The sequence below is a fragment of the Anneissia japonica genome, unplaced genomic scaffold (genome assembly GCF_011630105.1).
Source record: "Anneissia japonica isolate Jap-2015-1 unplaced genomic scaffold, ASM1163010v1 scaffold1537_len634075_cov158, whole genome shotgun sequence".
Lineage (NCBI taxonomy): Eukaryota > Metazoa > Echinodermata > Crinoidea > Comatulida > Comatulidae > Anneissia > Anneissia japonica.
In genome coordinates, this window is record NW_022723531.1 from 192,838 (window position 1) to 220,643 (window position 27,806).

At 36.1% G+C, this 27,806-nt stretch overlaps 1 protein-coding gene across 1 annotated transcript in view; it reads left to right on the plus strand.

Moving 5' to 3' along the window:
• The window catches only part of LOC117112263 (E3 ubiquitin-protein ligase HERC2-like), a 61,490-nt gene that overhangs the window by 12,747 nt on the left and 20,937 nt on the right, over positions 1 to 27,806 (plus strand). The window contains exons 11-43 of the mRNA XM_033255334.1: positions 1,775 to 1,932; positions 2,103 to 2,216; positions 2,661 to 2,832; positions 3,024 to 3,297; positions 3,882 to 4,082; positions 4,500 to 4,728; positions 4,858 to 5,137; positions 6,059 to 6,246; positions 7,646 to 7,801; positions 8,604 to 8,789; positions 9,901 to 10,089; positions 10,528 to 10,619; positions 10,761 to 11,405; positions 12,035 to 12,245; positions 13,039 to 13,163; positions 13,302 to 13,475; positions 14,213 to 14,346; positions 15,006 to 15,328; positions 15,818 to 15,990; positions 16,852 to 17,044; positions 18,072 to 18,254; positions 18,600 to 18,808; positions 19,561 to 19,711; positions 20,189 to 20,376; positions 20,664 to 20,885; positions 21,154 to 21,310; positions 21,749 to 21,999; positions 22,450 to 22,723; positions 23,552 to 23,757; positions 24,176 to 24,337; positions 25,178 to 25,403; positions 25,742 to 25,795; positions 27,397 to 27,505. Coding sequence (XP_033111225.1) covers positions 1,775 to 1,932; positions 2,103 to 2,216; positions 2,661 to 2,832; positions 3,024 to 3,297; positions 3,882 to 4,082; positions 4,500 to 4,728; positions 4,858 to 5,137; positions 6,059 to 6,246; positions 7,646 to 7,801; positions 8,604 to 8,789; positions 9,901 to 10,089; positions 10,528 to 10,619; positions 10,761 to 11,405; positions 12,035 to 12,245; positions 13,039 to 13,163; positions 13,302 to 13,475; positions 14,213 to 14,346; positions 15,006 to 15,328; positions 15,818 to 15,990; positions 16,852 to 17,044; positions 18,072 to 18,254; positions 18,600 to 18,808; positions 19,561 to 19,711; positions 20,189 to 20,376; positions 20,664 to 20,885; positions 21,154 to 21,310; positions 21,749 to 21,999; positions 22,450 to 22,723; positions 23,552 to 23,757; positions 24,176 to 24,337; positions 25,178 to 25,403; positions 25,742 to 25,795; positions 27,397 to 27,505 — 6,609 coding nt within the window. The remainder of the gene's footprint in view (positions 1 to 1,774; positions 1,933 to 2,102; positions 2,217 to 2,660; positions 2,833 to 3,023; positions 3,298 to 3,881; positions 4,083 to 4,499; positions 4,729 to 4,857; positions 5,138 to 6,058; positions 6,247 to 7,645; positions 7,802 to 8,603; positions 8,790 to 9,900; positions 10,090 to 10,527; positions 10,620 to 10,760; positions 11,406 to 12,034; positions 12,246 to 13,038; positions 13,164 to 13,301; positions 13,476 to 14,212; positions 14,347 to 15,005; positions 15,329 to 15,817; positions 15,991 to 16,851; positions 17,045 to 18,071; positions 18,255 to 18,599; positions 18,809 to 19,560; positions 19,712 to 20,188; positions 20,377 to 20,663; positions 20,886 to 21,153; positions 21,311 to 21,748; positions 22,000 to 22,449; positions 22,724 to 23,551; positions 23,758 to 24,175; positions 24,338 to 25,177; positions 25,404 to 25,741; positions 25,796 to 27,396; positions 27,506 to 27,806) is intronic.

The window sequence follows — 27,806 nt, forward strand, 5'->3', positions numbered from 1 at the left end:
CGGTTGTTCAGTCAATTCTTTCTTATTGTATTATTATTTGGTTCTCTCATATCACCGCAGACAGTAAATGTCAATTATTGAGAATTGTAAATAAGGCTGGAAGAGTGATTGGAGCCGACGTTAAGTCCTTGGAAGATATTCTTAATGATTTTTTACTTAGGAAATTTAATTCAATTATGCAAGATTCATCCCATTCATTATTTTCAGACATTATCATAAATAGATCGGGAAGGGTTAGACATAAACAAAACAAAATATCCACAAACCGTTTTAAAAATTCAGCATTGTACATCGCTTGTAATCTATTTAATCAAAATTTCAGAAGATAACTGCACAGGACTCAAATTTTTATTTTCTAAGGAATCTTTATTTAACACTCTATATGTTTATGAATGATTCTATGTCATGTACAACAAATATTTCAGAATTATTATTTTGACAATAAAGTTGACTTGTATCTTGTATCTTGTATACCTTTATTCATAACTTTTACTGTACCCATCATTATAAAGTTTACATTGTGGAGAATTGGATTAACAGTAAAAAGAATTTTTTTTTTTTTTGGTGAATGATGGTGGTTTTGAGATGTCAAGTCTCATTGCGTGTATGGCCAGATGCCATTAACCCACAAGCATGTACCTGTTTTGTGCCCTAATAAAGGACACATTCAATGGCTGGTCATATTTGATCGATAGTTTATCTCTGTTCACACTATACTTTCTGTGACAGCTATGCTGATAAGGGACACATTCAATGACTGGTCATATTTGATTGATACTTTATCTCAGTTCACACTATATTTTCTGTGACAGCTATGTTGATAAGGGACACATTCAATGACTGGTCATATTTGATTGATAGTTTATCTCTGTTCACACTATACTTTCTGTGACAGCTATGCTGATAAGGGACACATTCAATGACTGGTCATATTTGATTGATATTTTATCTCAGTTCACACTATATTTTCTGTGACAGCTATGCTGATAAGGGACATATTCAATGACTGGTCATATTTGATTGATACTTTTTCTCAGTTCACACTATATTTTCTGTGACAGCTATGTGATTTGGCCATATTTGTGCATGATGATGTCATATGACTTCCTATATATAATAATAATAATAATAGTAATAATAATAATTATAATAATAATAATAATACTCAAACATTTATAAGGTGCCAATTCCAAATTGAATGATCAAAGGCGCGAGCGTTATTACCCCTGATCACTGGATAACGTACAATATATGAGTATAGTGATGTCATATCACAGTCATATATGGGCAAGTTGCATGTATTTCTTACATTGACAGTGTGATTAGACCTTTCATTTTGTCTAATGATGAGTCAAATGGCCGAGCGGTTAGAATGGTTCGAACGGCACGCTCGCCTATGGTTCTGGTGGTAGAATAAGTCTTCTCGGATAAGGACTATAAACCGTGGGCCCAGTGTATACAGTGGCTTGTGTGCACTATAAAGAACCTAGTACATCCTTCGAGACGAGTAGGGGGATACCCCGGTGTACTGGAAGAGACAGCCCCTGTGGTGGACGACGACAGTTGCTGGTACCGGGTTACCGGCTAGCACAGACACGAAGGGACCCTTAGGTGTGAAGAAAGTCATTTATCGAGTTCCTAGTCCACATATCAAGCACCCTGAGCATCTTAAATTAGATGGATATGGCGCTATATAAAACTACACTATTATTAATATTATTATTATTATTAATGAATGTCAAACAACTATTTCTTAATGTTTTTTTGTGTGTAGTTCCTATGAACGTCCAACATTGATTACATCTTTGCCAACCAAACAGTCTGGGAGACAGATAGTACAAGTCGTCTGTGGAAAGAACTACAGTGCAGCAGTTACCATTTCGGGGGAATTGTTCACATGGGGAAGGGGAAATTTTGGCCGACTAGGACATGGTGAGTAAAAAACAGTGTACTGTTGTATGCCCATGTATAGTCATGATGTGCCTATATATAGTCATGGTATGATGTCATCATGACCATATTTAGGCATGTCACATGGTTTTGTCAAATAAAATTTGATAGTCTGGACAGGAATTAGTTGACATCACACTTTTCCTTATTAGGTAATGATGATGAGCAGACGACTCCAACTGTTGTAGCAAGTTTGAAAGGTCACACTGTCACCTACGTTGCTTGTGGAACGGGAGATTCTCACACACTTATTGTAACAGACAAAGGTTTGTGCATATAATTTATCTTTACCCAATTAAAGAGTTGATTTTTCCGAGCTGTTGGCTCTTGAGATGTATACATCAGTAGAGCTGATATCTTTCAATTATGCATGAAGTTTATTTATTTGTTTTTCCCTTTGTTATTGTACTAATGAATATTGATTGGTTTAACAATTTTTATTGGTTGTTTTCTTAATTAATGAATATTTATGAGTTACTTTACTAATGAATATTCATCGAGTTACTTTTCTAATGAATTTTCATGAAGATACAGTGCTCTACTAGTGAATATCCATTGAGTTTCTTTACTATTGAATATTCATTGAGTTGCTTTACTAATGGATATGCATTGAGTTACTTTACTAATAAATATTCATTGAGTTACTTTCCTTTGCCTAATGAATATTCATTGAGTTAAAGCATTTTTGATTGGTTGTTTTTTTGTCCTAGGAACTGTGTATTCATGTGGAGATGGTGACTTTGGTAAACTAGGACATGGTAACAATGAGTCCCTTAAAGTGCCCAAAATGATTGACAAGCTCAGAGGTCAAGAGGTCACTAAAGTTTATTGTGGTCATCATTATTCAGCTGCAATTACTAAATCTGGATACTTATTCACTTGGTAAGCTTACTCAATCACTTGCTTCCTCTAGTAATTACACAGAATTTAATGTTATCAATATCTGTTACTTATTCCCTTTGTAAGTTCACTTCATCTTTACAGTTTCCCCTCATTTGTGTATTTTTATTGTGAATAAGGTTTTTGAATACCTGGTCATTTTTGAAAGGAAACGATTGAATACTTTTCCATAGGGGAAAAGGCGATGGGTACAGGCTAGGTCACAGCAACGAGGAACACCAGCGCTACCCAAAGATGGTTGAAGGACTATATGGAAAGAAGGTCATTGACCTGAGCATTGGTCAAACACATACACTTGTGTTAATTGATACTGGGCAGATATTCGGCTGGGGTAGAAATGATCAAGGACAATTGGGGGAATGCTCAGACCAGTACCACAAAGAACCGGTTCTCATGTCAGCATTTGAGGGCAGAAGCATCACAGGAATATCTTCTGGCAATGCACAGGTAAATTTTTTAGTGTGTTTAAATTTGAATCACCTTTGATTATAATAGAATGGTCCATCCAATTGCCAATACTTTCCACAATAACAATCATATATGTCTCCTTATTCTTTTTGGTTAGATACCTTCAAAGATTATGAAATTCAATTCAATTAAATTTATTCAACACAAACCCCCAGGCTGGGGAAGGTAAAAATATATAGAATACAATAAAACTTCACAAGACAAAATTAATCAGAATAAACTTGCATCCATAATACAAAACCCAAAGGTATGGAAATTTATAATGCTATTGTTAAATTAATGATTTCATGAATATCGTTATTATATAAGCAATTCTTTACAGTCACAGATGCCACGCTTTACACAGTTGTGACTGTTTATATACATGATGCAACTTGCTAAGCCTCAAGATGCTTAATTTGTAGAGTACCACATAGTCTATGTGACAAGTTCTCTCAAAACACGACAAAATTGAAAGTTTTTAATTTTTGAGAGAATGTCTTTTGGCATCTAATAGTTACTGATTGCTGTGTATTTCAGCACATAAAACTAGGTACCAACAACATAATTATTGTCTTTTTTAGAGTTATGCTTGGACATCCAGTGGAAACTGGTCGATTCCATTACGGGTGCCATTCATCACCCATGTGACAAGGAGCACATTCGAACAGCTGGATTTACTACTGCAGCGTGTATGTGAAGGCCTTGAGGGTCACAGTGATTGGCCCCCACCCCAGGAGAAAGAATGCATGGCAGTTGCAGGCCTAAATGTTCTCAGGTTGCAGGTAAGAATTGAAATTACATTTATATTTATTATTATTATTTTTTATTTTTTATTTTATATGAATAAGGCAATATTTATTCAAGAAATAAATGCAACTTGTAGTTTTATTTGTGTATGTCAAAGGTCAAGACAAAATATACTTGTAAAAACAGAATGGATATTATGCACATTCATTCTATCCATTTGGTGATAGGATATATTATTTTTGTATATGCCTTGTCATACACAGACATGTGCAATTGAAGCTACAAGATGGCTTGATGTATTAATGTGTTATGCTCTGTCAAGACGAAAAGCTGATCATGATGTGATGTCATCATGACCATATTTAGGCATGTCACATGGTTTTGTCAAATGATATTTGATAGTCTGGACATCGCTTTAAAATTTGATTCTTATTTGTTTATCTTGAATACAGCTTCATTCAGCAATATCCCAGCAGGAAGATGCTGACAAGCTAGGCCTAGGTCTAGGAGGACCTTTGCTCTCAAGCCTCAAGCAAAGAGTGGTCGACTTGGCTAGTAATGCTGGTGTGATAGTCACAGTACAGAGCGCCGCTCAGGCTACCCTGCAGAGCGGGTGGTCCATGCTTTTACCCACTGCAGAAGAAAGAGCTCGGGCTTTGTCTGCACTGCTACCGAGTGGAGGTACCATTTAAAAAAAAAAAAAAATCTTAAACTTTTCTGTTTGTGTTGAGTTAAATTTGAACCAAGAAATAATATTTTTAGGATTTCAATATTGGCAATAAGGACATTGATTATTTTAACTCCTTGTAGGAGGAGAAACGGTTACGATGACGCCAGGCCGGCGTTTCATGATGGATCTACTGGTGAGCAGTCTGATGGCTGATGGCGGCCTAGAATCTGCACTGTATGCTGCCATTCGTACAGAAATGAAAGACCTGGAGAGTATGAAGGAAAAAGAGATAGCAGAGGAGGCCAAAGAGGGTGACACGTCCGAGGGAAGGAAGATGAGGACCAGAGGTGTCGAGGAGGGGGGACATGAGGAGATCTGTACAAGTATACCTTTACTGCAATTAGTGCAACAGCTGCTCAGGTACTGCTACTTTTTTGCCATATATTTTTATTATTAAGCAATACTAGATTTACTTCTTTAAAAAGCTATGGTATAGAAAAGTATGCATTCTGTGCATTGTATAGAGATCAGATTTTCTAGAACACTAAAAATATCAAATATTACTAAAGCTGTGTTCAATTGGATAAATTTTGACCAAAACTAAAGGTAACTTTAAATTTTCCACAATGCTTCCAAGACAAAACAACATAAGTTAACAAAAATAGAAAAAAAGTTACTTTGTTTTTTGCCATGGGATGGTCGTTTTTTGCAGGGTGCACTGAATTGATTGATTTAACTAGCCAGAAAAAATAATAATAATAATAATAATAATAATAGGTGGATTTGTAGAGCGCATCATGCGAAAAAGCCTCTATGCGCTTGTTTGATTGAGCTCTTTGAGTTTGACATTTTGAGAAAAAAGAAAGTTGAAGCTATTTTATGAAACTAAAAAAACCTACTCTTTAAACTAAGGCATGGTTGTCCGTTGGCTCCGAGGAGTTCATCCGCCCTTTGTTCAGCTGTTTTTTTTTTTGTGCTGCTGGGTGTCTATCCACCCTCCCATTGGCGAAAATGAACATAACATAGATAACATAGGTAGCCAGAAAATAAACTGGGCTTGAGTCTAAATTTAGCATAAAATAGAGCAGTGGACCTTTCTGCAGTGTAGGTTAAATCAACATAGCCAGGGACTCGTGCTTGTTTCATAAACACACATGTTGTCCAAAAAATACTTACTTAAGTGTACATTATTTTTTTACCTTAGCATCAATATTCAAGTGGTAGGCCTTGAAGAAATTTGTGTCATTTAAGTTTGTTAAGTTAAGCAATTGTTATCATGTGTTGAACTTTGATGAGAACAAGCTATCTTCATATTCGACGTACAATTTTTTTTTTTTGCAGGAATGCATCTTCAATAACCTTATCCAAACTACGAGAATTGAGTTCAGATTTGAGTAAGAGTGACGCTCCAAACATGATGAAGAATGAGAAGTCTGCTTCGCTTGAACTTTTACTGAAATTCCAGAGACTTCTTGTTAGCTTCCTATTTCCAAATGAAAAAGAACATAGAGCAAGTAGACATATAGTGGGTGAGTGCTGTTCTTGAATTTCAGTGATATATCTAGTTTTGAAAAGGGGGTAGTGCTGATTGGGAGTGCGAAAGTGGAGTTTAAGTGGTTCAGTTTATAAAAAAAAAAATATAAGGGCCTAACCCCCAAAAAATTCCTACAAAAATTTGAAAACGGATGACGTTTTTATCAAGATAATTTAAGTAATTTTTTTTTCTTTAGACATTTTCAATGGTAGTATAGGAGGAAACAGGGGAGGGGGTGGAGAGAGTGGGGAAGGGTGGTACAAACTTATTTGGGGTGTGCACCTGTCTACATATGCCACTGTTTTTATTTGTGATATGCTTACACAAAACATGGATCAAGTTTAAAAAAGTATCAAAATTAAACAATATTTGTTTAATCATCTTTTTAATAGTACAGTAGAACCTTGATTTTACGTACGTTACGTGACCGGAGGGTGTATGTAAATTGGGGGATTCGTAAAATAGAGGTTGGGTTAAATTTGTGGTAACCTTTGACCTAATACGTACGTAACGCTCAATATACGTATGTATGAACGAATGATGTTCATACATACGTATATTGAGCGTTACGTATGTATGAACGAATGATGTTACCTAGCTAGGCTAGCCTCTAGGCCTACGAATAAAACCATGTGTTTATTGTTTTTATTCATCACTTTACGATGTCATAATAAAGTGTTGAAATAAAACCATGTGTCTAGTGTATTAATTCATCACTTTGTCTTTTATTTAATAAAAGAACATGAAAATATTGATTACCTATACGACAAAGGTACAACTTGGGAATTCCCCTTCATGCCTATTCTAAACAACAGAGCTGTGGTGTTGTCTGGGCCTGTTGAGACAAGCTAAAGCCATGTGCACTGGGCGAGCCAACCAATTAGCGTTTGTGTACGTGAAACAGCAAAACCATGTGCACTGCACTGGGCAAGCCAACCAATTAGCGTTCGTGTACGAAACTATGCCTACTCAGCTTTGTGTAGATAATTAGATCAGACAAGTTTTTCCATGGTTTGCCACACGAAGCTAAGGAGGAAAGCAATTATTTTGAGCACCATCGGTAGTTGTTCATCTCACTCAGTTCACTTGGTTTTAGAATACAACAACCCGGTATTACACTCAATCAATGTTGCTGTTTAATGAAAATAGTTGCATTATGGTTTGTTTATTGTTATAGTTTATAGTTATAGTCTTTTTACTTATGGTTGCTCTAAAAAGGGCCGTTTGTTTTGAATATTTTCGGGGTATTTGATGACATCATCGTCGATACGAGGCGTACGTAAAACCGAGGGTTCGTATAACTGGGATACGTAAAAATGAGGTTCTACTGTATATAACTTACTATCTGTTACCAAATGTTATTCTGTAGTAATTGCATTTTCAATGTTTTGTAGATCCTGAATTACTTGGTGCTGGCTCATTACTACGTAAATATATAGCTTTGTTGTGCTCTCACATTAATGACATCATGCCTGTGGCCTCCAGTTTAGCAGGTCAAAGTTGCAAGCATTTTGCAGTCGTTGCTAGAGTTGTAGAATCAGATTTATCTGGTAAGTTGCTTCCTGAGTTAGTATCTCCCATCATATTATATTAATTTTCCAACAAACGAAAAATTTTATCAAATTATGTCATCAAAAAACAGTAATATAATTAGAAAAGTATGTTTATTTATTTATCATGCATTTAAGAGAAAGGAAAACAAAGAAACACGGGTGTATTAATGCAATTTATTTAATGTACGGTATTGTCACAGCATGCTTATTTAATTTGTAATAATTTTGTTTTACAAGGGGCCGGAGGCCTGGAGTTTGATGAATAAATTCCCTGTATGGGAGCATGATAATTGATGTAGAGGTAATTGTGTCATTGCAGATATATGTTTGGAGGATAGTGCAAAGAAAGAGTTGTCAAATCACATATTAGATACTATAGAGTACCTTGATTGAGACTTCATTGGTTGGGATTCAGTCTTTATTATAGTCATGTTCAGATATTTTCACAACATCTCATTTGGCACTGCCTTCTTTACATCTCTCATTTTTTTTATTATGTTTATTTTTTAGCAGGCAGGCAACAAATTTCTGTATGGTCATATAGATGAATAAAGGTGTATCGCTCCAGTGCTTTTTGCAGGCACAGTGGAAAAGAGAATGGTTTTATTTTTCATTTCATTTATTCATCTCAAAAATACAAATTCACATAAAAAATCATATGGAGAGACAGGAAATCCAAAAAGAGAACTAAATCAACTGTCAAGGTATATGTGGTAATTTGCAGTCTGAGTGAGACTGATTCTATTTAAATAAATCTAGAGCTTGTAGGGATTCTCAAGTATCTTTACTTACTTTGCAGGAGTACTGTTGCCGGAGTTAGTAAGCTGCGTGCTGTTGCTTGAGATTCACACGTCGCTGGTGATGCATTACTCAGAGGCAGTACCGCTCCTAGGCAACATGCTGGACACTCTAGACAGATTCAACCTCTTAGCACCGGGAGTCAATAAGGAAGATAAAAATGACTTAGATTGGCCGGGAATACCAGGTTAGTTCAATAGAGTACCACAGTCACAACACCAGGTGGGGCTCTCTGTTGTCAACAGACGTTGGTTACCGTTCATTACGCCTGAATGACTTCATAGTGCTTTCTGAAATAGGGATTTTAAAATCTCATATTTTACCATCAAAATATACTAAAAACACAAAAGCTTGCATTATATTAGTTATCGAACACACATTTAACCATCAAGTAAAATATACCAAAAAAATGTAAGATAAACATCTTAGTTATGTTAGAAATTGGGATCAATGGTGTGTCAGTGAAGAAAATGGTGTCCGGTTGAACACTTTTTGCAACGATAGCAACGGAGTAGTATTACATGGTATCGTGAGGTAACACTGTAGTACTCTATAATTAAATTTCATTAAAAAAAAAATTAATAATAAAAATATCAATAACAACAATTACAATAGAATTTAATATGTTTATCAAGCTTAACATATCAGAGTAGGTTTTACACAGCACACTGTATTATATCCATGCGAATTGCCACATACACGTCCTCATGCTCTTTTCACCGTGACAACAAAAAACACTAGAGTGATACACTTACAAAAAGAAATATTCTAAGAACATGTTTGTAGATTATTATAAATATTTGACTTTGAATTATAATATATTTTAATATTATGTAAGTCACCAATATTATTATTACAATTATTATTTATCAAACTACTGTAAAACCTCGAATTGAAGTCGGGGGTTCTTTTTTGCGAAATTTAGGTGGGCTTCTATTCGAGATGCACTTTTTTGCAAGATGGACTTCTTTCCCAGGCTACTTTTGCAAAGTAAAGAGGGGGCTTCTTTTCTAAATGAATGCTGTTAATTTTGTGAATTTGTCCCGTATTATGGCATGTATTTAACTGACATTTATCTACTGTATAGACCTAGCTTGTTTTTAATTTATTTTGTTCTTTGAAATTCATGTACAGTGTATATAATATACTATCTTGAAAAGTTCAAGGCTAATTTTGCAAACAACGGTAAATGGGGGTGGGGGGTGCCTCAATTTGAGATGGGCCTCATCTCGAGATTAAGCCCACTGGGCTTCAGTTCAAGCTTTTTACGGTATATCATTGTTGTTATTGCTTTGCAGTTGGTTCTACAGCACCTACTAACAATGCCCCATACAACATGGAAGAAGTGCAGTTGATCAGGAAAGCTGACCTGGAGAACCACAACAAAGATGGCGGCCTGTGGGTGGTTATCCATGGCAAGGTGTACGACTTGAAGGACTTCCAGACGGATGCACCCTGTGGCAGTGAGTGCTTACTCACATTAGCAGGTAGCTAAAGCTTATTTAAAGTCAATTTGTCAATTTTAAACTGTTTAAAACTAGTTTTGTTTATAATGTTTTTCATACTTTTTTTCTTTATTCACTGTTTGAATTTTGCTTGTTCTGGGAGCAGTGCATGGTGGTATTTTTCTATGTTTACTGCTTTCATATATTACTGTCTTGATATTTTATTTATATTTTTTAAAAATGTAATAACAATTATAATAGACTTATTACTTATTAATAAATAGCTATAAAATAATATATAAGTCTATTTCATGAGTGTTTATACCTGGATAAATAAACTAATTGCCACTAAAATAATAATTTAGATTACATCCTGCTTTAATAGTGCATCATTTCATTCTCTTTGTAAATATTTTATTTTGTGATTTTTCAAAAGTTCAAAGTTTATTGGTCATGCTCTGATATGCCTTCTCTTTGAAGCTCAAGATGCTACTGAAGCATTTGTTGCTGCCAACCATTCTGCAGAAGCTCAGAACCAACTTCAAAGATTTTTTGTGGGAGTCTACCTTCAAGTGAGTGTCGTGTATTTTACTTATTACAAGAAAAATTAGGGCATTAATTTACAAATTTATGATTGTTTGAAGAGTTATTTAAGTGTTCTTATACAACAAACAGTTGTTTTAATTGATGAATAAAATTGTTTTTCTCGGCAGCCTGAGCAAGATGTTGTTGCTAGTAAGGACATCAGTTCCATATCGTCTCCTTTGATTGACACCGAACGAACTTTAGCAGTTCTCCTTGGACTCCATTGCAACCACCAGATGCATAGCTTTCCACTTACACCTAATGAGCTTGAATGTCGGAAGTGGCTTGATTCTGAGCTTTTTAGTGGTGGGATCCAGTTGATTCCTCCACCACCAAGCTCCATGCCAGAGGATGATGACACATCCAGAGCATCAGGAGGAGAGCCAGGTGATGGTTATATCCAGGAATCCAATGACAAAAGCTTTGCACGGTCATCGTCTTTAGCAGACACTGCACGACCATTTATTCAAGCGCTGGCTGACTCCCGATTAAATGATCCTTATGTGAGGTCTTTCTTAGCTTGTTGCGAACGATACTGTAAAAATCACCATTTAGTTGCACCTATTACGTTTGCTGTTGACCATCCGGTAGAGGAGGTTGGCCGTTTGTTGACCGCTTGCATTTTAAAGCACCATGACCTTGGTCATGCATCACTGGCGATTATTGATCCACATCATGGACAGACCGAGAGCACCCTCCATACAAGACCGCTTCCAAAATCCATTGCAGAAATCTGTAGAGTTGTCTACAATGCCAAGAAGACACTCATAAAGGTAAAACTGTAATAATAGGCGGTTTTCGCTGCACGACGTGAACGGATGACGTCATAATTTATTCATCTTGCACTGCGGAGTATGTAAATTTCAGGATTTTACGTGCTCGATGTACGTTAGTTACGGGTTTGCGCATGCGTATTTCGATTGGTTTACAAAGAGGGTACTAATGTTAAAGTGAAGGCTGACGTGCGGCGAAAACCTCCTCATTTTTACTTATAATAAGGTAATCTAATAATGAATGTTTTTGAGTGCAGTGTGAAGGATTTTTTCATGAGTTTAAACACTCTCTGCATCCTTGTATTGAACATTCAATTTTTCACCAAAGGAAAATATCCTTTCAATTGCACTTATAAGCGTTCATTGTTCGTTTTATAACGCTTCAAATTTGGCCTTGTCATGTGGTATTTTATGAAAAAATGTTAGGGTTTACCTTTCTTCTGAATTGAGTAGCAATTTCTTTTACCCAATGAAAACATTGTATTAGGAGGAGGCGTGCAGTGGGACAAAACAATGTCACATGATACAAAATCCACCAATGAAATGACAAGGATCAATTTAAATGTGTTATAATAGTCAGTATAACACGTCGAGAAAGGTTACAGTGTTCTCAATGTACACTATTCTAGATCCACCAAGATAGTGGCCAGTCTTACGAAGATGTGTGCTCTCCAGTGATAGCTCGCTGCAAGTTCCTGTTCACTGAACTGCGACCAGCAGTCGGAAACGAAGTTTCAGCCCTCACTAGGTTAAAGATCCTAATCACTGCTCCACGATGGAAGAGGATCGTATCGAGGATGATACGGGAAAGAAGATCCAGAACCTCATCAACAACAGAGGGTATTACACCTTAAGTATTTAATACTAAATAATCATATTAGTAGTTTATAACTCCTGGATAAAATGGCAATTGCTCTTTTTTTTTAAAAACATTATCCCTTTAATATATTAAAACTGCAGTACTGATCATTGGCAGTGCATTCTACACTCTTACTTAGCCTGTCGGTGGCACCTTCCACATCCAACGGTTTAGCCCGCAGGCAGATTGTAAACAAAACATAATATTTTTCTGAGGGCGGCCAATACACAGTAGTAACTAAAGCAGTTAGCACCTATGGTCAGTGGCGTCACACTCAGGCACTGACATAGGGGCGGAGTGCCAGAGCCCCAGGCACGAGGGGCCCCGGCATTGCATTAAAAAAAAATATATAATATGAACTATAATACCATAGTTTCATTCAATGGCTCCCCGACAGTTTTAAACCTTGAAAATACACTGGCCTTGCATCATCATCATACAGAAACCGCATTATCTCACGGCTCACGTAAACGATCACTACATTTTTTTGGGACCATTCCATGTTCTCTGACAACACAGGTAATAGTTCATAAATGTCATAAGCTCTAAGCAGAAGGGGGTGAAGAGTGGGGGCCCTACGCGGACCTTGGTCCCCAACGTCTGTTTGTTCGCTCTGCATGCTTATTAGAGGGGCGCCAAATAACAGTCACTGCCAGGGCCCCACAATTTCTGTGACGCCACTACCTGTGGTTCCATTGGTCTATATCCTACAAAAATGTCAATTAGAATCTAGCCTGTGGTTATAAATTTTACTTTTGTTTGCTTTCTGTGTAGGTTCTAAAAAAGAAGAATCAAAGGGGGAAGAACACAAAGAGGAGGATCCTGTAGATTCAACAGCTGAAGGAGAATTTAAAGTATTTGCTAAGAAATCTCGACAACTGTTAAGCACAAGTGATAAGGTGAGATCTTCATTCGTTTTGTCCCATTGCACCCCTCCTGTCAGCAATATTAAGAACTACATTGTTTACTCGTAATTTGTAAAATTACCAACCACCGATTTCGTAGCATGTAAGACAATATATTTGACGTATTTGCAGGATTCGTGGAAGTCGATTGCTAGCACAATAACCAGTGCTAGAAAGTTTCGCTGGTTGAGACAACGAATGACAGGTGCCAGCACACAGCCTGCCCTCATCAATAAAATAATCGAATTCGCTCTCAATGACGATAATATTGAAATTGAAAAATTTAGAAAGGCTTTACACAACCAGGTAGGTGATATAATATCATATATATTTGAAATTTTTTGTAATACCAAAATGTTTTCTGTACAAATCTGAATTGACATGTCGGCAAGGATGCGAAGCCCCACCCACAAAGTCAAAAAATCCTTAGACAATTGTGGCTAGACTTACCAATTTGGCAAACATTTTCTTTGCTATCAACCTTTAAGAAAGAGAATTCAGGGTAGGCGGTATGCAAAATGAATCATATATTCATAGTGTTAATTTATTTCATGGAACAGGCGGGGAAATGTTGTAAAAGCCGTATACAGTCAACCTCGTTGTCGGCAAATGCCAATTTACTTGTGTAAATCTGGGTATCTATCAAGCATAGACATCTAGGCCTAGGCTCACGTATGTTTCGCGTTGACAACCAGCTGTCTAAGGAATTTAAAATGTCCGAGAAAAAGTTTTAGTCATGTGACTAAATGACACTCGCTGATTAGTCGGTTTATCTGTCAATCAAATCTCGTCGAGGTGTTAATTGTGTATTATTTACATTACGAAATACAAATACACTAAGCTTTGTTAAAATGTCTTATTTTCGTAGTACAGCATTATTTAACACTGCTATACTTTACAATGTTGGGTCTACAGTATTGTATGAATAGTAAAATCAACATAAACATCCTCATTCTCTTTTCACTTCTCTTAAGCATAAATATCAGAGTGAATATGATTTTGTTTTCCATATTAAATGACATAAAAATCATTTTATTACTCAGATGGAAAGAGCAGATCATCGGTTGAAGGGTGCTGAAGCAATGTTGCGGCTGCTGGGTAAGGAGTACTTGGTACAATCTGTACGCTATGCAATGCTTTGTGGGTGGCAAGGATTAGTGGCAATGGACAAGATTAGGTAAAATTTACTGGATATATTTTTCTTCTTGTGTAGTTAATCCAGGAAGGCCCACAATAACATTGAATTCTTTATTTATATAATATAGGATTAGATAATAACTATAATGGTCTAAAAGATTTGTTTAGTTTGATTAATCTCTTTATATATTATAGGATTAGATAATAACTATAATGGTCTAAAAGATTTGTTTAGTTTGATTAATCTCTTTATATATTATAGGATTAGATAATAACTATAATGGTCTAAAAGATTAGTTTAGTTTGATAATCTCTTTATAAATTCACTGAACGATTTGGTAATTAACAACTTGATCATCTTCTTTTTATCGGGTAAGTTATACCCTGTTGAGCCATGTCAATTTAGTTCTAAAAACTCAACATTATGATCCTCGTGTTTTAGTATTGAAAGTATTGGTAGGGCCATGACGTGAATGTTCCTTTCTTGACTCGCGGATGCAGGTTAGGCAAAAATGTCTATAAATAGATTCCTAAAGTCATAATAGATCTTATATGATGTTAAGTAGTTAGAATATCTATGCAATGAATTATTTTCAGAAATTCAAGATTAGAAGACTTGTAAAAAAACTTTGAATTCAATAAGTTAAGATTTTGAAAGAGATATAAATTGAACCGAATTAAATTGGTTTTTCTTTACAGTTGTACCTCGCCAATGTCCAATCCATTGACTAATGTCAACTTAATCCCTCCATATGACCGAGTAATTCTAGAATCAACGTTTTCCAAGCTTAATGCTTGGAGCATAGACACTCTACGGAAGCATGTTCTAGCAGCTGAAGCCCAGCTAAAGACTTCCTCTGAAACAACCTCTAATGATGCCAGATCCATTGGATTCTTACCACAAGCAAGATTCCTTCTGGCATCTCTAGGACTCCTTACTGGAGACCATCTTCCAAATGGTGTCAGTTTGTTGTTGAACTCTGGAGTGCTTGCTCTTACTCAAACCATACTCAGACTCATAGGTTAGTATCCCTCAAAAGACATATTAGTAAAGATACACCATCAAATGTTTTGCCTGTTAAGTCCTGACCGTACTATAAAATGTATTTGACAAAAAACTGTTGTATGCCCATTTATAGTCATGATGTGCCTATGTATGGTCATAAAGTGATTTCATGATCATATTTAGGCATGTATTATTCTTTTGTCAAATAAAAATTGATAGTCGGTCTTAGAACAACATTGTTTGATCAAACTTTGTCAGATAAGGTACAGAACTGTCCAACATTCAAACAGACATTTTAAAACACATGATTTATCTGAAGCATAATCTCTCAGGCAACATCTGATTAAAATTTGAAATTAAAATTTGACTGACTAAAATGTCTGAAATGTTAGAGTATATATCTGGCTTAATAATAACAATATAGTAAATCATTAAACAGTGCCTCATTTTACATTGTAGAATTTAAAATAGCAGATGAAATTGGTGGTTATGTGTTCATTTATAGGCCCTGAAGAGACTGAAGAAGAAGATGACACCTTAAGTGTTGCAACAGTGTATGAGGAGACCAGAACATGTGCCCAGCCTGCACCAATACCTACCAGCGGACCAGAACTAGCATCCCTCATGAAGATTGGCACCAGAGTCATCAGGGGACAAGATTGGAAATGGGGAGATCAGGTATTGGAAAGTGTAAAGGAAAGTGGCACACTGGTATGGCGTCAGGCTTTCAACTGAATGGTTGTGAGTTTGAATCCAGTGTTGGTCACATTAATTGTTCATTGTTTAAATGTAAAGGTAGTGGAACTTTATTTTTTATTTATTTATTCGGTATAAAACACTCAAAATGCAAGAAAAGTTGAAAATTTCTTGAGTAAAATCAATTAATTAGGCCAAATAAAGGAAAAAAATATATAAAAGCGAGTAGATTCATCGAAAAGAATTAAGAAATTCCAATACATTACAATGGTACAAGTTTATTTATATAATAATTTGGTAACACTTGGGAGTGCTGAGGTAGAAAAACGATTGGTCCTGCAGCTTGGCGCACGGCACTTGTTGGAGCTAGGTAAAAACCTTTATAGTAAAGTATTAATGGGAGATGCATGCATTGTGGCTTTTTAAATAACTTTCTTCACTCCTAAGGTTACCTTTGCATCTGTGCTACCCAATACACCATTGCCAGCTACTCTTGTCTGCCTACTATAAAGTCTCTTTATACCAGGGCACTGGGTTATATCCATACTCTTCTTGAATAAACTACTTGGTTTTTAAAGTGCACACAATCCTATTGCTTACACTGTGCTTACTGTTGTTAGTCCCTAATGAGAAGACTTGTTCCACCAGTAGAGTGGAACCAGTTCTGATATAATAATAATTAAAGCTTTAGGTTGCAGTGCCCTGTCTTAAATGCTCAACTTGCCTTTACCTTCATTCAGTCTGTCACTGCATCTTACATTCTTAATCAAGTATTTGCTGTGTTACCAAAACTTTAGTTTAAAAAGAATCTGAGAAATAATAGTATTATATTTGATTTTCTAGGATGGACCACCACCCAGTCAGGGTCGAGTGATAGGCGAGCTTGGAGAAGATGGCTGGATACGTGTACAATGGGACACAGGGAGCACCAATTCCTATCGGATGGGAAAAGAAGGAAAGTATGACCTGAAGCTTGCGGAACCACCTCTCATTATGGACAACATGGAGGAGGACAAGGAAGTGGACATTGATCCAGGTGATATATTGCTCTGTTCATATATGGCTTTGGCCATATATGGAAATGATGATGTAATAGTAGTCATATATGGGCATTATATGAAATGATCAAATCATATGGGCATGATGACTAATCATATATTGGCATAATGATGTCATATCACAAACCATACATTGGCATAATTATATGTGACAACCATATATGGGCATAATGATGTCATATCACAATCATATATGGCATAATGATGTCATCACAAATCATACATTGTCATAATGATATATGACAACCATATATGTGCATAACCATGTCATATCATATTCATATATGGGAATACGGATGTCATGACAAATCATACATATGTTTAATATATCACAATCATATAAAGGTCATAACCAAATATGGGCATAGTGATTTCATATCACACCCATATGTTAGCAGATCGTTAATTTTTCTCATACTTGGTAGTAAGAACTAAGCTTAACAGAGGCGTAGTGTAATAAGCAATTAGTAGAATTAGTATTAGTAATTTGTATAATAATAGCAATTAGTATTTTTGAATGCATTAAATCTAACCTAAGTTGATAATTTTCCACTAGTGTATGATGCATGCTCTACTAATTGCTTTATAAGTCAATCGCTGTCATTTTATATTAGTTTTTATAATTGATTCTTTAAAATAGGTCTAGATTATTCCTATTAAACGTTCAGTTTATTAGGGTTTATTGATTGAAGGAATTCCCTAATTTTTCATACTTAATATTGAATTTGAAGTAACTTCCTTCAGGTTCTAATTAACCTTGTTACAATTAAAATTCAATTTTCAACGTGGTGCGCGATATCTTTGCATTGACGAAAAATTGGGGGTTTTTTTTGCACATGAACCTAAAAAAATCAAGCCAAGCGTCCACTATTGAAAAATGATTGGACTGTGGGGGATTGGCAAATAACATTGGGAGTTGCAGTGATGACATCACGACTGACTTATAATATGAAATATGTACAGTATGTTGATCAGGAATTGAATAAGTTATATTTAATCTCACAGGTGCTAAACATAGAGATGAGAGTGCCCATCCGTCATCCCTGCTACGTCGGTCTTGCATTTGTCTTCTACGTTCTCTCGCTGTATCTTGTGGATTGCATGGCGAATCCATGCAGAAGAATGCTATCAGTACAATAAGTGGATTGTTGCACAGGATTGTGCAGACAGGAACTACGCTACAGTCCAGTGAGTGTTGCAGTGACTTACATTTTAGAAGAATGTGGCACACTGGTAAAGTGCCCAGCTTCCAATCAAAATAGCTGAGTTCAAGCTTGTGGCTGACCATTTTGATTTAGCAAAGTGTGGTTTATGTATACTTGCCAGCATTAACTATCCTTTTCAAAATTTAAACGCCCCTCAAAAATAATAGAATCATCCTTCTTTTAGTAATTTTCATTAGTTTTGATGTGTGACGTTATAGTTGAGGTGCTTGCCTTCCAATTCCATGGTCTTGGGTTCAAATTATGTCCGAAGTCCTATCACAGTTTGTTTATATACACTTATACATGTTTGATATCCTTTTTCTTTAAGAATCCTTTGGTTGTGGTATGACAGTAGGTGCTGAGAGTACAAGTAATGTCATAGGACACCAGTACAGTGAATGGTCCACCTTAGGCTTCATATGTGGAATAGCATCAAACCAGAGGATGTGCCACTCATTGAGCACTGCTCAGTGGGTTACGCTGTTGCTGAATGTTATTGGTAGTGAGGAAATAAGTGGTGAAACACTTCCACGACAGGTAAATGCTTTTTCATCTGTATTTTTAAAAACCATAATAAAACTATCCAGGACCACTTTCCGCATTTCCTTAGATGCCTTGACAAATGTGACTTACCTGGATGCCTTGACACCCTTGTCTTACCTGGATGCCCTGACACATATGACTTACCTGGATGCCCTGACACCCATATCTTACCTGGATGCCCTGACACGACACATATGACTTAACTGGATGCCCTGACACTCATGTCTTACCTTGATGCCCTGACACATATGACTTACCTTTCTTACCTGGATGCCCTGACACATATGACTTACCTGGATTCCCTGACACATGTGATATATCTGAATAGCCTGTCACTTATGACTTACCTCGATGCCCTGAAACCTGTCACTTTCCTGGATGCCCTGACACATGTCATTTACCTGGATACCCTAACACATCTGGAGTTTCTGTTTTTTGTGCATAGAGGCACTGTTATGTTCACTTTTAAATTATTATTTTAACAGATCGTTAATTTAGAAAAACTGAAATCATCCATGCTAGTACATATAAAAAGGATCTACACCAAGCTAACTTCCTCATTTTTTTAAAGTTTCACTTAAAATAACTTTTCAGTGACTGGGTTAATGAATCACCCTGATTTGTGTAGCTGTTCTTAACTTATTTTAGTTCATAGAGTTAAGCATTATATAAGTAATCTATAACTTATTATTATCTTATTTTATGGTTGTTTTTTTTTTTGTCTAATTGCCTGTATTCCTTAATAGATCATGTCTTTACGTTTGTTACGCTGGGTGCTTCCATCATGGAAAGATTGTGAAGAGCCAGAAAGAATGCAGGAACTGGTCGATTTGCTTTTCTCGTTACTAGGCAAAGTTCTACTAGCATGTTGCTCGGACCCAATGTTTACACAAGGAGGTATGTAATCTAATTATCCACACTGTAAAATGCATGTAGAAGGTAAAATATAAAACATGTTATGCACCTTCAGATCATCCAATATTTCTTTGCTCTCTGTTTCTTGCAGTTTCCAAAACCACTGGCCAAAGATCAATCTCTTTTGCAGCACCAACACTTTGGAATTCACTGTCTACACACAGTAGAAATTGTTCTTCCTTTCTAATGCTCTGTCCAGACTAGCTAATTTTGTTTGACACAAAAAACTTGTATGCCAATATATAGTCATGATGTGCCTATATATGGTCATGATGTCACATGTCTGTCAAATAAAATTGATAGTCTGGACAAGACTTTAGAAATTACTAAAAAGTCAATTTCTTTCTGCCATCAACATGCTCAGCGCCATTGATCCAGCACATCAATCGATTATATAACACTATGTAAATTTCTATATAATAATAATAATACTGTATTAATGTTTTGTCTCATTTATAGACATAAGGAAGAGTAAGAAGGTCCGCAGTAAGACATCTTTGACAGCTTCTTTTGCGAGCACCATCGCTGAAGAGATCATAGTGTTGTTAAGGATTCTGCATGACCTTGACACCTGGAATTCCCTCATCAATTCCTACATATATCATCAACTTCAACTTGTTAGAGACCTTGTTATTGATACCTCTCAGGTACGATCAAAAGACAGTTTAGTTGAAGTGTTCCTAGAGAATCTTTGTGGAGCCTGAACAATCTTCCTAAAGTCTTGATTGTTTTACAAAGATTTTGCAGACTAACTAAAGCCTTAAGTATACCTAAAGCATTTTTGTAAAGCTTAAACAGTCTTCCTATAGTCTGGGCAGTTTTCAAAGCTTGTGCAGATTTCTTGAAGCCTTCAATCTTTATAAAGCTTTCAGTTTTTCTTAAGCCTTAAGTCTCTGTAAAGCCTGAACATTATTGTGTATTATTCATGTATTAGGATGGAGATGATGAGACCGACACTCAAATCAAACAGGGACGTGTGATGGCGGTGTTGTGTGTAATTGGTGGCATGGATAAACGGCCACGTCTAGGTGGTTTGGTACAGCATGCGGAACATGGTCAAGGCACACTGGCTGGTATATCAGCCAATGGCAGACTGACCATTCAGTTTGACGGTCAACATGTGTTGAAGGTCTGCAGACTATCATCTGTTACACCGGTCAGTATACAATTTTTTTTTCTTTAAAAAGCATACAATGTTTACTCTCAATTCACGACTCCTCTGATTCCGCAAACCCTCTGGTTCTACAACCCCTCAGATTCTGCAACTTCTCTGGTTCTGCAACCCATTTGATTCTGCAACTCCTCTGGTTCAGGAACACCTCCAGTTCTGCAATCCTTCTGGTTTTAGAATCCCCTGGTTCTGCAACTGCTCTGATCCTGCAACCCCTCTAATTCTAGACTTATTTTTATATTATTTTATACAGATTCCTGTAATGCTGTTCAGTGTTGAGAAGTTGCCCTTGGTTGACAGTGCCCTACAGACATGGGCTTCCTTGATTAGCTTGGCAAGCCATGGCTTCAAGATTAACAAGAGCATACAGAAGACCAGGATACCAAGCAACAGCCTACCTCCAATCCTAGGTAGGATTTGCACTTAAAACATGCATTCCCACTACCAGTGAGCAAGTAAATTTTACATCAAAATTTGGCTTGCACAAATGTATTTAAGGCACAGTGTTTTCGATGTGAACATAAAATATAATTTCTAGTGGAACATAAGAACAACAATTTTTCAACATTTTGCGCAGGGTGTATAATCTTTGCAGAGGCTTTGCCTGCGAATTTGTTAGAGTTGATCTAAGACCAATATGTCAGTGCTTCATCAATTTTCATCAGATTCAATGGAAAATGTGTGATGATCACAGAGCGAAAATGGATTTGTCACATATAAGTGTGTGAGTGTTTAGATACAATCAACATTTATGGAAATCAGTTCTGTACTGTATTGTTGAAATTTGTTTTTAATATCTGTATATTTTTTCTTGTTTATTCTTGATTGTTTCTTCATTATTGTTACAGATAATGTACTTATGAAACAATTGAGAACACAAGAGATCAGGTTGTATCTATTGCAAGCTGCAAGAACATTGTTCCGCCACCAGCAGAACTTGAGGCCGCTATTATCTGTTAAATCTGGAGGGCTTCTGGCCTCAAGTGATGGCAGCTCACCAGAGGCCACAACATCTGACACATCTTTGCTCCAACAATTGATGGTCACAGCTACCCAGCCTTCACCAATCAAAGCTTTGTTTGACAGACAAGAACTAGAGGTAAGTGAATTTAGGCACTTCATATTTTTTTTGGTCAATTCAAATGTGATAGCCTGAACAGGGTTCAAGTAAAACTCAGACATCTATGTTACTAAAGCCTGGCGCACGCTGCGGCTAACGTTTGCTAGCTGACGCGATACTATGAAGAACATAATGCGACGACGCGCACGCAACCGATTGTTTTTAATGATGATCTGTTTAGACTATTATTATTATTATTATTATTATTTATTTCATTGGTATTTCAATTTTGTTAGCAGAAAATTCACAAATCTAAATAAAAGTAATATATATACAGTTGTTTAAAAGCTATGTTCATACAATCAAATAAGATTTGATGGTCTGGAAATGGCTTTATGGTACTAGACTACTGCACCTAGCATTACTTAAAAGTACTTCCTTGCCTGTGAGATGCAGCTTTACTTGACAACATATTTGTTTTCTTTTTAGTCTGCAGCGCTTGCGGTCTGTCAGCACTTGGTTGCAGAAGCTCGTTATCCATCTCATATGACGTCCTCCCCAGAGAACCGGTCACCCTCTACACCCTCTCCAGTTGCGGCATCCGCTGGTTCTGCCGCCAGACCTGCTGGTGACAAGCCAACAGGAGCTGTCACAAAGCCTAAGAAGGTGAAACCAGCGCAGCCTCCTCCATCGCTGCTTGTTCTTCAGGTCATGGAAATGGGATTTCCTAGATTGAATGTCGAGTTTGCAGTTCAGTCACTTGGTAAATATACACACTTCTGTTTGATTAATATTGCATTTAAGTTCGCTAAAAAAATATCTCTTTTAAAATTAGAAAAGTAGAAGTGGTTTGGCGCAGCGGGAAACAGTTTGGTTTCCCAACCTCGAGGTCAGGGTTTCAATCCCTCGTTGTGGATTTCGCTTGTGTCCTTGAGCAAGACACTTTATCTGCATTGCTTCTCATCACCCAGGAGTATAAATGGGAACCTGGTGGGGTTATCTGCTCCGGCGCTGATTGTCAGCAGCAACACTTAGCATGTGGATCCAATGACCAGGGAAAAAATTCCTGGAGTGCCTGTTGGCTAGATCTGAAGCGCTGTTCAAACTATCAAACCTTGTTAGAAAATAATATGACATGTCATTATGACATCGCACCATTACCTTATATGGGCATATCATGACCATATAAGGGCATGCAACAGTTTTTTCTCAAAGAAAATCTGATAGTGTGGACAGAGCTTAAGTTAACACAGAATTTGTTTTGATCCTTGTCTCAACTTGATATATTCATATAAATAAGAAAGTCTTGGCGTGTATAATTGGACAATTGCCATTGTTACTTTAAATAAAAGATCTCTATGGATGAGGAGGAACGTGTGGTTATTGTGGCCGCCTTTCAATATATGAACATCATTCCAGTCTAGGCCTATAGCCTATGATATTGTTTTATGAAGCCATTGAACTCGACTTTAAAGAGGCAATACCTCACGTTGCGAGCACTTAGCTGGATTTACATGGACAAATTTACCAGTAAAAATTTGTCAATTGGGAGAACACTGCATTACCATTACCATTGCCATTGCCATTGCAGGCGTGTTGTCTGAAAACAGTCCTAGTGTCCAAGCTATCGTGAACTGGCTTGTGGATCATCCAGATGTACAGATACCTGACTTGAGCGAAGAGGAGGAAGAAGAGGAAGAGAACGAGGAGGAAGAGGAGTCAATTAGTGATGAGCATTATGAAACTGAAATTGAAGATGAAGAGGATGACTTGAATGATAAATGCATATTTAATGCGGTAATAAAAGTTACTTTAAATTGAGAAAGAAATTGTCTATTGCTTATTAATTACTAAACATCCTCATTGCTTTTTTTGTCTTATGTGACAAAGGATTGGTTGTTTGGGCATGGCCGCAGTGGCTCTGGGATTTCTATTATTATTATTATTATTATTATTAATATTTAAACTTAGTTTTTATCATTATAATTATTACTATTATATTATTAGTAATATTATTTTGATTTTATTAGCTTTTATATAGACGGGATTTTTTGCGACTTGCGAGAAGTATTATTATCGTTATGACTCATTATTATCATCATCGTCATCGTCTTTCTTTTCATTATTGCTCTCATCATGATCATTTTTTTAAAAATATATTTTTATAGGAAATCAATCAATTCATTTTTCCTTTTTGTGTGTAATATTTTTACAGGGTTCAGCTTCTGAAGGAAAAGCTTTTAAGAAACGCAGTGATTTCCTTAGCAACGATGATTATGCTTTGTACATCCGTGAGAATATTCAAGTTGGTATGACGATACGCTGTTGCCGTACTTATGAAGAAGTTCGAGAAGGGGATATTGGTAAAGTTGTGAAGGTATTGCCTTTTTAAATTGTGTCTGTTGTACATAATGTGATATTAAATAATGGATACAGTTTTTTATAATAATTTTTTTCATAATAGGTATCTTTCAACTATTTCAATTAATTAATGACAATCACCAATTAAAGACCACCTTTGTGGTTTCCCATAGTAACAAATGTCTTTTATCTTTATTATTCTAATTAGACACCAAAGCTGTTAAAGACCATGTAAAGCCCCGTTACCATGGTCTTTAATTCGGCGAAGACCAGTTTTAATTTACAGACACATTACTTAGGTGTTGAATATGTGTCTTAATTTAATATTAATTGAGGATGGTGTATTTTCATTAGCATTGATTACTAGAAAGAACCAGTATGGAAATGATCATATAATTATAAGATTATTCAAAAAATGTTGACCTAAAAGGCATTCACACATGTGGTGAAGACAAGCCAAACCAGTAATTCCTTGCAAAATCTGATTTTTAGTTATTAATACAGCGTTAAAGAGTAAAATAAGAGCTATGAAATGGTAAAAGATTCATTTAAATTTGATATTTTGTTATGAATTTACAGGAGTTAAACATGCAGTTGTTTAAAGAACAATATCTGAGATAACAGCCTTCACAGTTTAAGATTTCAGACATTTCTCAGGCAAAAACTATCATCAAATCGTTAAAAATTGTTGTTTTAACATTGAAAGTGAGGAAAATAACAACATAATATGATTTACAGATATGTAAAAGTTAGTTTAGTGCAATAAAATAGATTAAAAAAATTCCATTACTCTGAAACACAATTTGCGACGAATAACAAATAGTGATTTTGAAACGTTGTTCTTCTCTCCAATTAGTTGGACCGGGATGGACTCCATGATCTGAATGTTCAAGGAGACTGGCAGATCAAAGGAGGAACTTACTGGGTACGCTACATCCACGTGGAGCTGCTAGGACTGCAAGCAAAAGGCATACCCGGTACAAACATCAAGATAGGGGACAGAGTGCGTGTGAGAAGGGTAATTGCTTCCCCCAAGTATCGATGGGGTTCCGTTACACACCAGAGTATTGGTACAATTACAGGTGATGTTTTATTTCAACAACTAATCAGATTTTTAGAAAAATATTATGTTCATATATATTCTTTTTATTAATTTATTATATGTTAGTTTCATTATTGTTTCACTCAAATCCAATAACTATTTAAATGTTCTGGCTCTCTGAATCTTTGATATTTGGGTTGTAACTTCTGCTAATTAAAACTTGAAATTAGTTGGTTCATCCAGCTTAGTATATTTACTTAAAATTTGCTAATAATTTCTCCAAATGCTGTTCCTTATAATGATGGTATTGATTTTTTATACTTCATTTTAACGTTGATAAATTTGATTTTGGACCAATCAATAATAATTTTATTTTAGGTGAACATCATATTATTGACTCTGATATTCCCTGTGGCATTGATAACATTAATGGTAAATTTAATTTGATTGATTGATTGACAGCCCTTCATTATCTCACTTTATTATTACCTACATCAGTAATCTTTAGCTTACTTGTGGCATCTTTCCTACTGAATCGAAGGAGGTTGCAATTATCCATCTATTTCTGTTCTTCCATTGACCATTATTTAAAATATTGGCAGCATTCTTACACAGCTTTTTAGCCTGGTTTCTGACATCATATCTGGCTTTCCTTCGAGACATTCCACCCTCACTGGCAATGGTGTAACATGTATGAGCTCTCGCTAGCTACAGCCTAGACGCAGACCTTAAAGGGCTTAGGGGTATTAATTGGCATTTAATTTTTTTCTTTTATTATCATGATCATGGGTCTCAAAGTTGACCAAGCAGAGCTTTTAATAAGCAGAACATACAAAAAAAGATCAAAAATTAACCTTACAATGTCGTAAAATACGCTGTAGAGGTAAGGGATTCATCCTGTACCCCATTGGGGTAATCTCATAGCGTTATTGAACAAATTGCTGACTAGGCAACAAAGGAATGCAGAGTTGTGTATGTGTACCACCAAGTTAGCCGCCGTATGAAGAGCGCCACCTTCAGGCTTAGTATACATATTATACTAACAAATAAATCCTCTGACTACTTTTTCATTGACGATTATTATTAATAATATTAGTAAATTATTAAGCTATCATAGCAAAAGAGAGGCCGAGTGAAGTATCTGATTTTAAAATAAAGTCCCGAGGAATGAAAATCGAAATCCTGTGCGCTACACCGGAACATTTGAGTTTCAACATAGCTGTATTCAAAACTTTAATGTTAAGTTGAAGGCGCCATTGAAACGATGCTTAGCATATTATGATATTCTGAATCTACGTCAGCCATCTTGTATGGTACACACACTGCTCTGTGTATTTTGAACATTGAATACATTGGAGTTTGCGGTCTAGTATTTTTAATATAGATCTATGGGTAATCTGCATTTCCCACCCCCTCAGGGTCTTATGGACTGAAGAAGCCTTTCCTCAGCCTTATATCTCTCCATTATGCCACTGCTCACAGCTGTCACTAGAACTCATAATAACAGGTTCATAAACATCAGTGAAGGAATACATACTTGCACTCTCTTCGTTGGCCTTACATAATCATGTGTCTCTTCATTTGATATATGTGCAGACAGTACTATTATTTAACCTAATGTTCAGAGCACATAACTAACAAACTTAGATCTTCTCTAGCTTAGACACACAGTGGTAGAACAAGCAATTATAATATTTTTTACCAAGCCTGTCACTGCAGGGCTGCTTACAAAACTGGGTTTTTCTTGACTTAGTTGGTTTAGTGAGGGGTAGTCAGTAAATACTATATTGTATAACCCTTTACCACATATGCATTTGCTTGCTATAATGTTGACATGCAAGACGATTTTGTGAATACTTAACTGGATCAACAGATAAATACCAAGTTTTCTTGTGGAACTTACTTCTCAAATATGATAGAAAATAATATAATCGCTCATCTAGCCCATAAATACCCCTAGTGTTTTATTTCAAATTGTAGAAAGGTGGAATGCATTCTGTTTAATTAGACAAATTTCAATTTTCTTGGTTTAGGCTTCAGTGCTGATGGAAAGGACGTGACCGTAAACTTTCCGCAACAACCGCATTGGACCGGATTAGTCTCAGAAATGGAGCTCGTTCCTTGTGTTCATCAAAATGTTACGTAAGTTGATAGATTGATGATATTTTTAGCCACCATGTGGAACAAAAACAAATTTAAATTTTTTTTTTGCTTATTGGAGAGTTTTTTATTGTTTAGTAATGGGTCAATCAATGATTAATTTGATCTTTTACAAAATTTATGAAATTAGCCTTTTGCTAGCTGGGCAGCTTTGTGATTGGCTGTATTGATTGTTAGGAGGTTGTCTGAATGGTTGTTTTGATTGTAGAAGTTAATGGTTAATAGTTTTCAGTTTATAGAGCACAAAATGCAGGAAGTCTTGAAGCACTATCAAAAGGCCTCC